At 34.5% G+C, this 13,816-nt stretch overlaps 1 protein-coding gene across 2 annotated transcripts in view; it reads right to left on the bottom strand.

Moving 5' to 3' along the window:
• CLGN (calmegin) overlaps positions 1-13,816 on the bottom strand; it is a 48,601-nt gene that overhangs the window by 16,564 nt on the left and 18,221 nt on the right. For both annotated transcript variants that reach the window (XM_077860945.1, XM_077860946.1), the window contains exons 3-7: positions 11,981-12,054; positions 11,260-11,318; positions 7,244-7,385; positions 3,427-3,508; positions 1,697-1,889 (exon numbers count right to left, since the gene is read on the bottom strand). In XM_077860945.1, coding sequence (XP_077717071.1) covers positions 1,697-1,889; positions 3,427-3,508; positions 7,244-7,385; positions 11,260-11,318; positions 11,981-12,054 — 550 coding nt within the window. The remainder of the gene's footprint in view (positions 1-1,696; positions 1,890-3,426; positions 3,509-7,243; positions 7,386-11,259; positions 11,319-11,980; positions 12,055-13,816) is intronic.

Here is a 13,816-nt window from a genome sequence, read left to right as displayed (position 1 = left end):
GTGAAAAAGCCATCTTTGTCTAAAACTGTTATTAAATATTTTACATGAATTTGCAATGAAAGGCATTGGATTATAAAGCCTTTAAAGGTACTCCGTAAGGTTCTTAAAACAACTACAAAATGATGTTATAAAAATATAATAGTAATATGGAAAATTGTTTCAAAAGTCATTCCATAATCCTAATACAACAAAGTTTTTGTGTAAAGTAGTAAGAAAAAAATGTTTAAGAGTCAGATTTGAATTTCAAGTCCAGTCTTACCAGTTACTTTTACTTCTTAGAGCAAGTTACTTACCCTAAGTTAAGGTAAAATAGAAACTTCTCACCTCACATGATGACTCTAAACTAAGTACGTGCTATGTGTCAGGTAACTAATGACAATTAATCCTTTTTTTTTCCTGGTCTTTCTGTTTGTATAAATTGCCTAATGGCCACTATGATGATGTACCTCCACTTTGAATCTCATTTTCTTTTAACATTTTAAAATTATAAACATTTTCCCCTGTTGCTAAATACTTCCAGTTATTATTCTCGTACGTAAAATTCCCACTGTAGGATTCGAGCTGCTTTAAATTTGCAGTATATTTTCACACATAGTGCATTTTGTTTCTTCTGGGTTATTTTCTGTGGATAAATTCCTGAAAACGGAATTGTGGTTTCTAAACACATAAACTTACGGCCTTTGATATATTACACCAAGTTGCTTTTCACCAAGTTTGTACAAAGTCTAATGAGATTCATTTCTTCTGTTCTAGTTACAATTTCTCATTACTTCTACAGCTTATGTGGCCCAAAACATCCAGTTCCTGTTTTCTAATTTCAAAAAAAAAAAAAAAAGCTCTTGGGTATCAATGCTGACATTAAAAATAAAATTGGTCATTGCCTTGGCAGATGACATGAATGTTATGAATGTTTCTACAACTGTAGTCTTTGGAAAGGAAACTAAAATACCAAAAATAAATAAATAAATAAATAAATAAATAAATAAATAAATAAATAAATAAATAAATAAATAAATACCTTAGTCCTGGATAGAGTTGTCTAGTCAGGTTCCGACGTGCTAGGATTTTAAACAATCATGGAAACATCAAAGTTCCACAACCATACGCACTTGGTAAGAGGAGAAACAAGCCCTTGTAATGTTCCTTCCCCTTAATGTCTATGGAAACTCCTATTTCCTAAAGTAAAGCTGGGTATGGGGACATAATCGTTGCTCAATGCTTTCTCTTTCAAAGTTTAAATATCTGTGCCACAACAACCATGAGGTAGGACTGAACCGTAATCACAACGGTCTGTAAAGTCTAAGCTTCTTCACTTGGCATCGAGGACTTCCTCTTTCACCTTATTTTCCAGTTTCCTGTTCTTACGGCACCACTAGTGTCACAGCACCTGAAACATCCTTTTCTTCTCTTATTTTCCATGTTCTATCCACACTTTAGGACTAATTCATATATAATCTCCTTTACTAAGTTTTCTCCGAGTCTCCAAACTAGAAGTAATATTGCTTTTGAACTCTCACCTCATCTGCACCTCTCATACGGCACTACTTTCTACCTACACTATAAGCATTATAATTATCTTGAAAAGAGAAGCTCCTTAAGGGTAGGATCCATGTTGGTTTCTCCCAAAGCACCTGCCATGAAAATGTCAGTAGTCAGTAAATATTTTTGAGTTAATGAATTAATTAAAAGGATATACCAAGGGTATAAAGATGAGTCTTCCTGTCTGTAAAGAACTTTTTAAGGTCTACATCTGGAGGTTTGGCATGTTTCTCTTCAAAAACTCCAGTTTTAGGATGTTTGTGTCTGAAGATGAAATGAAGTTTATAATCTTCTCCACATTTATCTGGTCCAAACATAATGGTATAGGATGTTTTATCATAAAAGTTTTCCTTAAAAGAGAGATGAGTGTTGGGATTAGTCCAGAATTAGAGAATTTAATGAATCTTCCTATTGTATCCAATTGAGTAGAGGTCATAAAAATGTATTAAATGCTAATCCACCAAAGCATTATTTGACACAAATGACAATAAAGGATGTAGAGAAAAGACCATTTTTACTTCAAAAACAGATTTTTTTTTTTAAAATACACATGCTCCTTCCTTCCTGAAAATGTAGGAGAAGCTGAAACCACCCTAGCAACATCATAATAAGCTTTAATTACTTTATGTAACTCTGTACTATTAATATTTTGTTAAGAAAATTAAGCATAGAGGAAAGCATACTTATGACCTTAAGACTACAATAATTACCCATTACTGTTTCTCAAGAAAACACCAGGAAACGACCTTCCTGAGCACAGAGTGAAGAGAGATTCAGACACAAAAACAGACACAGAGACACGCTCCCTGTTTTACTACTAGTAGTTTCTCTTTATTTGGCCTGGTCTATTAGTTAAAAGCATAGGATATGTTGTCAGATACTGGGGTTCAAATCCTACCCCTGCCACTTAGCCAGGTGTATGTGGCCCTGAGTAACTTTCTTAGCTTTTGTTGTCCTGTTCCCATTACTTCTCATATATGGAAGTAATAGTTGTACCTACCTTATAAGGTTTCTCTGAGGATTAACTGAGTTAATCAGATAAAATGCTTAGAAAAATGCTGAGCATTTATTATGCCATTATACCTTTGAGTCATAGTCCCCTGACAGTGCCCAAAACAAGAGCTTCAACCTACACTGCAACATTCACTGGCCTCCCCTTTAACTAATTTTAATAATAGTAACATGGATTCTCTAATCCATGTTTTTACAGCCTAGCCATGGCCCTGCATTCTGACAAATATGTCACCGGTGTTCCATTTTCCTTATTCTGTTACGCAGAAGCCCCGACACAGCCCCCCGCCCTGCAGAAGAATGCGACAAGAAATGTCTCCAACCCAATACACTTGCTTCATTATGAAAACATTTCTAACCCGGTTATTTTTTTGTGGACTGCCAACTCCTGAACCGGCCCACCTTTTTTATTAGGTTCTTTGGCCATTTCATTTTACTGCTTTGCTCTGTTATTTTACTTATCTGAGCCAAACTTTTGATTCTTAATTTGTAAAAAAAATAAATATAATAATAATAATAATAATAATAATAATAATAATAATAATAACTAACTGATCTCTCAATGACATTTATAAGCACCATGGTATTTTTTTACTGTATTATAGGGCAAATTTTATTATGTTGCTAAAGATTATAAAACCAATGCCATAAAAAAACAAAAAAACAAAAAAAAAACAAAACAAAACCAATGCCATCAAGTAACATAGCTACGAATGAAACTTAAAGGCACACTCTTAAAGTTATACAAAGTCACCCTGGTTAAAGATTTTTAAGGTTCTTTTTTATTTCAGTTGATAACAGAAATTTCAGTTTTCTTAATTACTCCTTAAAAATATTAACTTTAATAAGGTTTTCTTAAACATTAAAATATCATACCAGATTCAAACCATCAGTGTCTGCTAGGAGTTTAATGTATGCACCTCCACAATCAATACCATCTTGAAAATTTACTTCATATCTAAATGAAGGGAAAAAGAATCATACTGCTGATAAATAATTGCTAATTGCTCTTCAAAATCTATGTATTACTCTCAATTCATTTAACATAAATGTTTTTACATTACCAGAAAGCTCTCACAAAGCATATCTAACAACATGTAGGGAATAAGCTGAAATGTTTTTCTATGCACATCCTTAAAATATTAAAAATAGAATGATTGCCATCAACTATAGAAAAGCCAACCAACTCATTGAAATATTTTTTTCCATTAAAACTGCTGAATTAAGAATAAGATACTTTAAAAATATAATAGGAAATTTCAAATTTAGATAAAGTATACACTATGCATATTTCTTTATAAAAAAAAAAAAACAAAAATGATGAGGACCATAGCTATAGTAACAGATTTCTAAGAAATTTCTGATAGATACATCCAGTTCACTAATTTGTATTTTAGTTCAACTACATCTAAACCATATTAAATAACTTGTACATTTAATTAAGTACCTCCAGCAAATAAATTTCATGATCTCAATCAATAACCTGGACTATTTTCAGACCTTAGCAGTCAGGAAATACAGAAAAACAACTGAAAGAGTAAGCTGATGTGAGAGCCTTTTCATGGATTTACAACGCTGTGATTTTCAGCAAAAGATTTTTTTGTTGTTTTGTGTTTTTAAAGGAAATAGTCTTGTTTAGGCAGTAGATATTGGAAGCAGTATCTGGGAGAAATTTTTGGTAAACTGATGAATTACATGTGAAATAATCAATGAAAGAGCCCTCAGGGTGAAAACCAGTAAGAACCAAAATGGTTGTTTACTTGGTTTGGTGAATTAAAAGAAAGAAATGAAAACCAGAGAAGCAACAGGAACCAGTGCTAATTTTAAGGAAGGGCTGCAGTTAAAAATGTCTCTAAAAAACTTCAGTGATACAAAAGTAAAAATAAACAAACAAAAAATAGCATACAGAACTCTTGACAGTTTGAACCTAATTAGTGTATATATTTTGCACTGAAAAGAACAAAGGAAATACGGTAAAATTTTAAGTGATTGTCTGCATTGCCAGATTATGGGGTGATCTTTTCCCCCACTTTCTCCTCTGCTTCTCAAGAAGCCTACAAGCGGTGATTACAAGCATGTACTGTGGAGCCAGAGACCTGAGGTTTATTCTTAATTCCGCCACTTACTCTAGCAACACCTAGGGTAGGGCAAGTTACTCCAGCTTGAGGACCTCAAAAGATTGTGATGCTTAAATGATAATGCCACACATGGCGCTGGACGGATGCCCAAAATGTTAGCTGCTATTATGATCAGAAGAAAGGGTTTGTTCTTCTCTACTTTTTAGATAAAGGACAGTTTGTTTTCCTCAAAGCCTTGTCACTATTTTTATTCTAGGCAGCGACAAAGAATTTTTTTTCTCATGGAACATGTTCTTAGAGACTATAAAGTGGGACCCTTGGGGGGCTCAGCGGTTTAGCACCTGCCTTAGGCCCAGGGCGTGACCCCGGGGTCCTGGGATCAGTCCAGCATCGGGCTCCCTGCATGGAGCCTGCTTCTCCCTCCGCCTGTGTCTCTGCTTCTCTGTGTCTCTCATGAATAAATAAATATAATCTTTAAAAAAAAAAGACTATAAAGTAAAAGAAATGGTGCATAGGGGCAATTAACAGTAAATGTTAATTATTTTAGGTAAAATAAAATAAAAAGATAGTTTTATTATAGGTGATCTAAGGACAAAGTGTTCTGTGAAAACGTTAAGAACTGAAAAAGACAATTTTGTAAACTGTGTCTCTAAATATAAACATAGCTTTGTGGTTGTAATATGCCTAGATCCAATTATTGTGTCTATTTCTTAACACTGCAAACTTTCAGAGTTTTCAAATCATTAACTTGTGCCCAGTATAAATGATTCACAGATTAGAGATCAGTGAAATGTGTGTTATTAGTCACAGGGAAAAGGAGGACGTGTAAGAGGATGTGGCACTCTTATTTTGAGTCAGAGCATCATTCCCCATACTGTCCTAGGAGGCAGTAATTATGGTTAGGGGGAAAGTTCTGTGGTCAGATACGTCTGGAAAACACAGTACTGAAGTCAGAAACAGGTTTTTGCACGCAGAACTTCTCCAACTCTTTAAAGCGCAAGCAAATACGCTTCCCTAGACCTGCAGATAGGACACTCTTCATTTCTGAAACTTACGTGATCCCATAATGCATATTAACACATACACCATTTGAGAAAAGCAGCTTTAGAGCAAAGTTATATTATGAATTCATAGTATTTTTATTAATTTAAAATCTATTTATCCCATTTCATTTTATCAACATTAAGACATTCACTCTCCTTCTTTGAGTTATTTTTTAAGCATATCAAAGACTGCCATTCAATTTTTCTTGGCCATCCTCTTCTTTTTTTCAAGATATAATTTCACAATTACTCAGTAATTTCACAAGTACTAAATGTGATTCATTTCACTCAAAATATTATGCTATTACTCTTCTTTACCCTTTCATTTAAGCCACAGTCAAAATAGAAAGTGATCTTATATTCAACTAAGTTTCAAAAGAATAAGATTACTTTCAAACTTCCAAGAAAAAAGAAAAACCAAACCCTGAATAATGACAAATAATATCAAGCTCAAATATTAGTTCCAGTAAGTACTTATAAAAATATTTTTGTTAAAATAATAGTCATATAATTTTTGACATTTAAAATTTTAGATTTATGGACATGAGAGTGCAACTAAAGCCAAACAACACAACAGAAAAATTAAGCCAGTTATACCAAATGCCATATTTCCAAAAAATTCTAAAATACAAAATGGCATTCTAGTTATACTATGCAGGAACATGTTTAACATATTAACAACAAAAAAGAAGGGGTTCTAGAGTGATATACTTTATGGGTAATGATATTTTTTTGTGTTGTACTTAACTTTGGACAGCCAAATCTTCTAACATAAGGGAGAAAATAACATTTATGTGTTTTCTTTTCTTTGTTTTTAATATGAATTTTATCAGCTTTGTAATTCGATTTGTATAGATTTATTTTGTTTTATACCCATTTTATATAGGTGAATCTTGAGGAATTTATACCTGATTTTATGACAGTACACATATAAGCAACATCATCATAAAGCCAGTTTATGTCACGTTGTGGGGGAGGGGAGAGAAGGGCTGTCTCTGAAAACGTGTGCCCTCTGATAGGATGAGCACTGGGTGTTCTATGCGACTTCGAATCTCTAAATTACCTCTGAAACTAATAATACACTACGTGTTAATTAAATTGAATTTAAATTTTAAAAAGTAAAAAAATAAAAGGGCTCTATGCTTGGAAGATACTGATCTACATATACGTATTCTTTCTAAGAGAAATTTGTTTCCTCTGAATCTTATAACTGGTTTAACAGTAACATTTCCGGTTCTAGTCTGAATTTACTGAAGTTAATATCTGCAGAGCAAGTAGTTTTAAGAAAAGAGTTAAAATAAAAACAGTGATTGTTGTATTATGCAGCCTATGGTGGCAGAATTTTTTATATAACAGTATATATTACATAATTTTTAAATTAACCTGCTGTTCCCTCAAATCCTCAGAGGATCTAGGTGTATACACGCATTGTATATTTAGGTAAGTGAAATTGAAATCGAAATCTGGATTTTTATGCCCATTTTATAACCATCATAGCTATAATCAGAAGCCAAAATATATAAAACTAATACAAATTTCAGAAAAAGTACTGAAAAACACAATACAACTTACTGAACGATCAAGGGTTTGTCAGCAAAAATGAAGGGTTTTGCTAATACAGCAGCTATTGCATGATGCTTTGCTCTAGATTTCAGTACCAGCCCTCTGTCACCAGGCACTCGGTTTTCTTTCAATTCTTCTATTTCCCATCTTCCTAAAATATAAAGCAAAGCAATTAAACTAAAACTCAAAACACTGCCCTACAAATTACTGACCAGCAGTGACCAATTTTTTCATGAAGGCTAATTTGGGAAAAATAAAGTTTTAAAACAAGAAATAATATCTGCAACTGTATGCATGTCTGCTCTTTTTGGCTCCTATCAGAGTGGTTCCATTTTCTTAACTAAAATTGGACTATATTTCTCTGCCTTTTCAAACCATGAAATTACAAAACGTGGTCTGTCGCATGGATGTATCAACACTGTATTTTTAAAATGAGATATTTTAGGGGACCCTGGGTGGCTCAGTGGTTGAGCATCTGCCTTTGGCTCAGGGCGTGACCCCGGGGGTCCCGGGATTGAGTCCTGCATGGGGCTCCCTGCATGGAGGGTGCTTCTCCCTCTGCCTGGGTCTCTGCCTCTCTGTGTCTCTCGTGAACAAATAAATAAAATCTTTAAAATAAAACAGAATGAGATATTTTTAAATTACAGATAAGATAAAGAGCATCCTTAACACAAAATAAAACAGTTTGGAACAAGTGATTTATTTTGAAATATATGGTACTCATCAGCTACTTTTCTTACTTTGCCAAAGTTACTGTAGGGATTTAGGGGTACCTGGGTGGCTCAGCTGAAAGAGCATGTGACTCTTGATCTTAAGGTTGTTAAGTCTGAGCCCCTATGTTAAGTCTATGCCCCTATGTATGTTAAGTCTGAGCCTCTATGTTAAAATTTATTTTAAACAAAACTTAAAATAATAAAAAATAAATTTAAAAAAGTTATTCTGGGCATTTTGAAAACCGTATGCCTAATGAACACCAGTTAAGGTCACTCTTCTCAGGCTAGGCCAATTAGCCCTCAGAACTTGTGGCCAAGAAAGTAGCAAGCACTGGATAAGCACGTAGCTGTAATATGGTAAAGTTTGGTTAGCTCCTCTCTGGGCTGGGATTTTCCATGTTTTAAATCAGAAAGCTCCTGAAATTAGATAATGGGCTACAAATCTTGTAAAGTTCAACGGGCTGCCTGTAGCCCAAAAGTTGTGTGTTGGACTTTTCCTTTTTTAGAACAGAAAATAACCAAATCATATTAATTTGTATAAAATATTCTAGTTTTGAGAATTATAGGTATTGCCTTTTCCAAGGACAATCAGATTAGCAAAAACTAGCTATTTTCCAGTATTATACCAACTTCAAATATTGACAGGCACTTATGAATCACTACTGCTCTTTATATTACTTTTTTTCCGTCCTAAAAACAAAACAAAAAACCAACAGTGTAAGAACCTCAACAGTCCTGAGCCAGAAAGTATTTTTTGGTCTATCACTGTGCAGAATTTATTGGGCTTTATAAAATGCATTTTTAAAAGTTCATAGGTTTCTATTCCTTTTTCTCTCCCTAATTTGGTTATACTATACTTCTCTAAGAAAGTTGAGTTCATTTGATATTTTTCTCTCACATTGATAATAAATTGTATTATCACTACTAACCTGTGGTTTCAGCAAAACAAAAGGTATTCTTTTAGGAAATAATAACTTTATCTTCAGGATCTTCAGAATATTTAAAGAATTTTTAAAACTATCTTGTCTTTTTTTCTTGCAATTATACACATATATTTATCAGCTATGCAAAAGGCACCATCTAGCACTTTTAGAAAACTTGTGACAGGGAAATTATTGCTCAATGACAAGAGGTTTTCCCCAATTCCAAATAATCAATAACTTTCTATTAAATGATCACATAGCCAAATTCCAGGCAATCAGTGAATAGAAGTTCTAGTACAAATAGAAAAAATTTTTTAAGATTTCATTTATTTATTTATTTATTTTAAAAGAAAGAGAGAGAGAGAGAGAAAGAGAGCGTGTCGGTGGGGGAAGGGGCAGAGGGAGAGAGAGAATCCCAAGCAGACACCATGCTTAGTGCACAGCCATCCCATGACCCTGAGATTATGACCTTAGCAGAAACCAAGTCAGATGCTTAACCAACTAAGCCACCCAGGAATCCCAATTCTGGTGAAAATAACAATTTTAAAAGGATTTCACATGGTTTTACATCCTGAAAATTGGTTACTTAAATAACTGGTATTTATTCAATATTTATACTCTTATTAATAACTCAATCTGGAAAATGTGAGTTTATTCCAAATGCAAACTCTATATCCCAGCATGTTTCATGTTTCATAGGTGTGCTTACTCCTGAAAAGTTCAGAATGAGCTTTATTCAGGTGGCACCTGAAGAAGCTGCCATTAACTACCATGAATAATACTCCTGCAAAAGAATCTAATATTATTAACCTCAACCTACCACTTTGTAAACAATGCTACTACTATAAATACCCAAAATACCATTTTCAGGATCTAAAACTTTAACAGATTCCATATTTTCTGAAGTTGCTTTCAAGACATTGACAAAAGCCATTCAGAAACTACACTAAATCTAACTTGTGAGAAAATTATTTTCATGGATATTTGTTTAATGAGACTATAGACCAAATCTGGATGATAAGTTTGATTTTTTGCTTGCTTGTTCGATTTTTAATTTTGAACTGGAGAAAAAACTCATTTAAACATTAAAAGCCACTTTTGTCCAGCAAGAAATAGATATTTAAACTCACTTGTAAGATAGACCACAGCTTAATTTTAGGAAACTCAATGGATTCTTCTAAAATACAAATGTGAAACAGATATCTACTCAAATATTTTGTTTTGTTTTGTTTTGCTTCAGTTACCTCTACACCCAGTGTGGGACTCGAATGCACAACCCTGAGATCAAGGGTCGCATTCTCTTCTGACTGAGCCATTCCCGGCATCCCTAAACACAGATGTTTTAAGCCAAACATTCTGTTTAATGATGTGCATTTCCGTGGGTATATTTTAGGTTGCATTCCATCTCTGCAGACATCCTGCTTCTTTGAGTAAAATTATTCTTTTCTCTAAATGGATTTAGACTAAATGCAATATTGCTTGATCCGTGTATGGTAGGGCTCTTTATGGAGAATATAAGCACATACAAACCCAAAGGAAGTGCTGGGATGGAGAACACTGCAAAGGGAGACATGCAGGTACAATCTTCATCTCACACTAAAATAAACTATGAAAAGGAAGTCAATAGGTGACATCCTACACATGCTATTATCTCATGTACTGTTCTTGTTATTGTTCTCATGTAACAGCCAGTTGGAGTCTGCGTGTGAGGTCACATCCTTATTGGCATGAGGTCCTCTGAGAGTGGCAATTCCCATGATCAGGCACCTTGAGAAGAAGCTGATCTTGCTTTAGGATACAACCAAGGAGGAGGCTGATTTTAGACTACAAAGAGAAAGAAATTCTTCCTTCATACTCCAAAAAGTCCTCTTGGGGAAGAAAAGATGACTCTTGCATACAGGACCTTTCTTTCTATGGTTAACCCTCAAGATAACCCTAGCAGAGACCTAATAGTAGTGGATGTAAGGCCCTGAGATCCGAGCTCCAGGAGCAGCCACATTTCTTATAGCTCTCATAAATTACCCTCTATTCTGCTCTGGCTAGGACAATCTTGCCCTCAGTTACAACTTGATATAAGTGTGCCCATGCTTGAGATGAAACAACAGAGAACAGCGGGAGCCAGGGAAAGAAATACTGCTGCTGGACATGTAGTGACTAACTGCAGTGGAATGAAAATTCAATTCTTCCGAGTTAGGAAACCCGATGGTGGCTTAAGCATGGATCGCCCAGAGACTTCCAGAAATATCAGAAAGGAGACAAAGGACTGAACATTCTGCTGTGAAGCAAAATGGGGCCCCGGACTACATATATTGAAGAGAAATATAATCTCAAAAGCTAGCAAACTCTGGACTCGTACTGGTTTTCTCGAAAGTTTAAATAAATATTTTACCATCATATATGGAAATCTCTGCATCTGTATCATCTTTCTTTGCTTTTGATAAGACCCACCTGTAAATAAAGATGGAAGCAAATATGTATCATTAAAAATAAAACCAGCAATTTATAGACACAATGAATATTGGAAATATAACAAAGGACTACCCAATAGTCACTTCTCATTAAAAAATAAATGCTTAGAGGCTGCACAAAGATGCCCATACAGAATCTTGCAAGGCTACAGTTAAATCATGTTTGGAATCCACAATCTACTAGTTGTATGATCATATTTAAGATATATTAAGCCTCAGTTTCCTCACCTGTAGAAGATAAAGATAGTATTTACCTATCCCCTTGGGGCAGTGTCTGGTAAATAATAATCAATAAATAGTAACATTTATTTTTTTTTACCAATATTTAGAATGGAACAGTAATTTGAATGTCATTTGAAATCAGATTCATAATATCTGTCTTTAGGAATGAAGAAATGTCATAAATTTTTACTATTCTCATAATTCATTTGTATTATTTTCTTTATATAAATGACTTCAAGTTAAACATTTCTCTCAACAACAAAAATGTGTTAAGGTACTGGTTTACACTGTCAAATAAAGTACTTTAACATTTTTTATAGTTCTGTAGAAGAGGCAATTTTCATAGGCCCATAGCCAAAAACTTCAAAAAAGCTAATTAAATCAAAGAAAACAAATCAAGAGAATTGAATGAATACTCACCCAGCCAACCTTCCACTATCAAAAGTTTCTGTAAAATATACTTCTCCCATAGGCTGAGGTGTCTTATAATTAATCTAGAAAATAGAGTTTTTAAAATCTAAAGTTAATCATCTTCGCAAATATTTTCATTAAATAATCTCACTAGTTAAGAACCTAGTTTGTAATGCACATATAGGTAAATAGATAAAAAATGACATGGCCTCAAAACTTCATATCCTTTTGCACTAACATACAGGAGAATATCAGAGATACGATGACAGAAAAAAAAACTGTAAGCGCAAACAGAGAATACACTGATTCCTTCTAATACAGGAGGGATGGGAAAAAATTCTACCAGAGGAGGCCTCATGACACAGCTGACATCGCCTTGAAAGGGTCCTAACAGGTGACAATCTTTGGAAATATAAATCATTAGAAACAGGAAATACCATGATCCAACACATATAAGATGAAAAACTTAGCCAAGCATATAGACTGGTTTAAGATTAGCTGTTACATTTTACTGTTACAGGTTAGAGGAGCAGGATACCTTTTGAGAGATGAGGAACCCAGAAAAGAAAAAGATTCAATAGAGAAAGATCTGCAAAGCACAGTTTCAAGTGCCCTATAAGTGTTATGATGGTGGTAATTAAATTGGTGCTAGTGATACGGTGGTTCTTTTAATCCTCATAAGACTTCTGAGAGCAAAATACTATCATTGCACGCATATTATATCAACTGTTGTGCAGTTAAATGGTTACAGGACATGATGGGACTCCAGCTGTCTGGCTTTAAAGCTCATACACTTAACCACTATGCCATAAAGAACATACCACCAAAACAATTTAAAAGACTATAAAGATTATTTGACAAATTATCAAAAGATAATTTGAATTGATGATGAATGAATAAATTCTGCCTAAAGTAACAGATCAAGTTGGGTCCTTTCTGAATCAATCTCTGTGATTCAATCTGTGTGACTATGAGATTTCTTTTCTCAGCCTTTAGGGAAAAGGATGACGTGCTTTTTTTATTCACTACCCCTACCCTAACCTGATAGTACATTTCTTGTCTAAGGGGGGGTAGACATCAATAATCAAACATAATTGTATGTAATTACTGACAAGGTCAAGGTTCCACGTCCCATCGTTTTTTTTCTCAAATGTCACCAAATGCAGTTAGAGTGGTAGGTATCTCCTAACTCCTTTGAAGTATTAACCTCCAGAGACCCTTGCAGGGACTGTACCTAAGTCCATCATCAGGGCTTTGATTCCTTACTCTCTCTAGATGGCATAGCTGGGTCTTTAAAAGAAACGCCCTTACGGAGTTTAAAATTTAACAAGAAGCAGAATATTGACCTTAAACAGCTAAACAACACCTTTCATCTGCAAATAAAAAGCTCTCATGGTAAGTGAGGCCAAGAAGTCTGTACCAGCTCGAGGCTATGGCCCTCGGCCCCTTAAGCGGCCACTGGCGTCCTTACCCTCAAAAAGATTTCTGAAAAACTTCCTGATTGTCCCCAGATTACCTAGGACGACTCCTCGATGTAAAAGTTCTTCTGGATTGTCAGGATGTACAAAAATCTCTGCAAGGTTTTTCAGACTCCTGTTAGTCACCGCCTCAAAACACATCTTAACGACGCTGAACCAGAAACACAGATGAGCCTTATTATAGGCCCCCTGCATGATCACCTCCCTTTCTGATTCCTCCTCCTAGTTGACATTTCCTTTCCTTAGAGGAGTAAGAAAACCTACTTAACTTTACTTCTAGGAAGAACTGTAAATTATATGATCTTCTATCTGAAGAAGACTAGCAGTGTCAGAAATAAGGTTGAAAACCTTTCTCTTAGACACAAGT

The sequence above is a fragment of the Canis aureus genome, chromosome 20, assembly GCF_053574225.1.
Source record: "Canis aureus isolate CA01 chromosome 20, VMU_Caureus_v.1.0, whole genome shotgun sequence".
NCBI lineage: Eukaryota > Metazoa > Chordata > Mammalia > Carnivora > Canidae > Canis > Canis aureus.
Note: the sequence above shows the minus strand (reverse complement) of the source record. Positions and strands in the feature narration are given on the sequence as shown.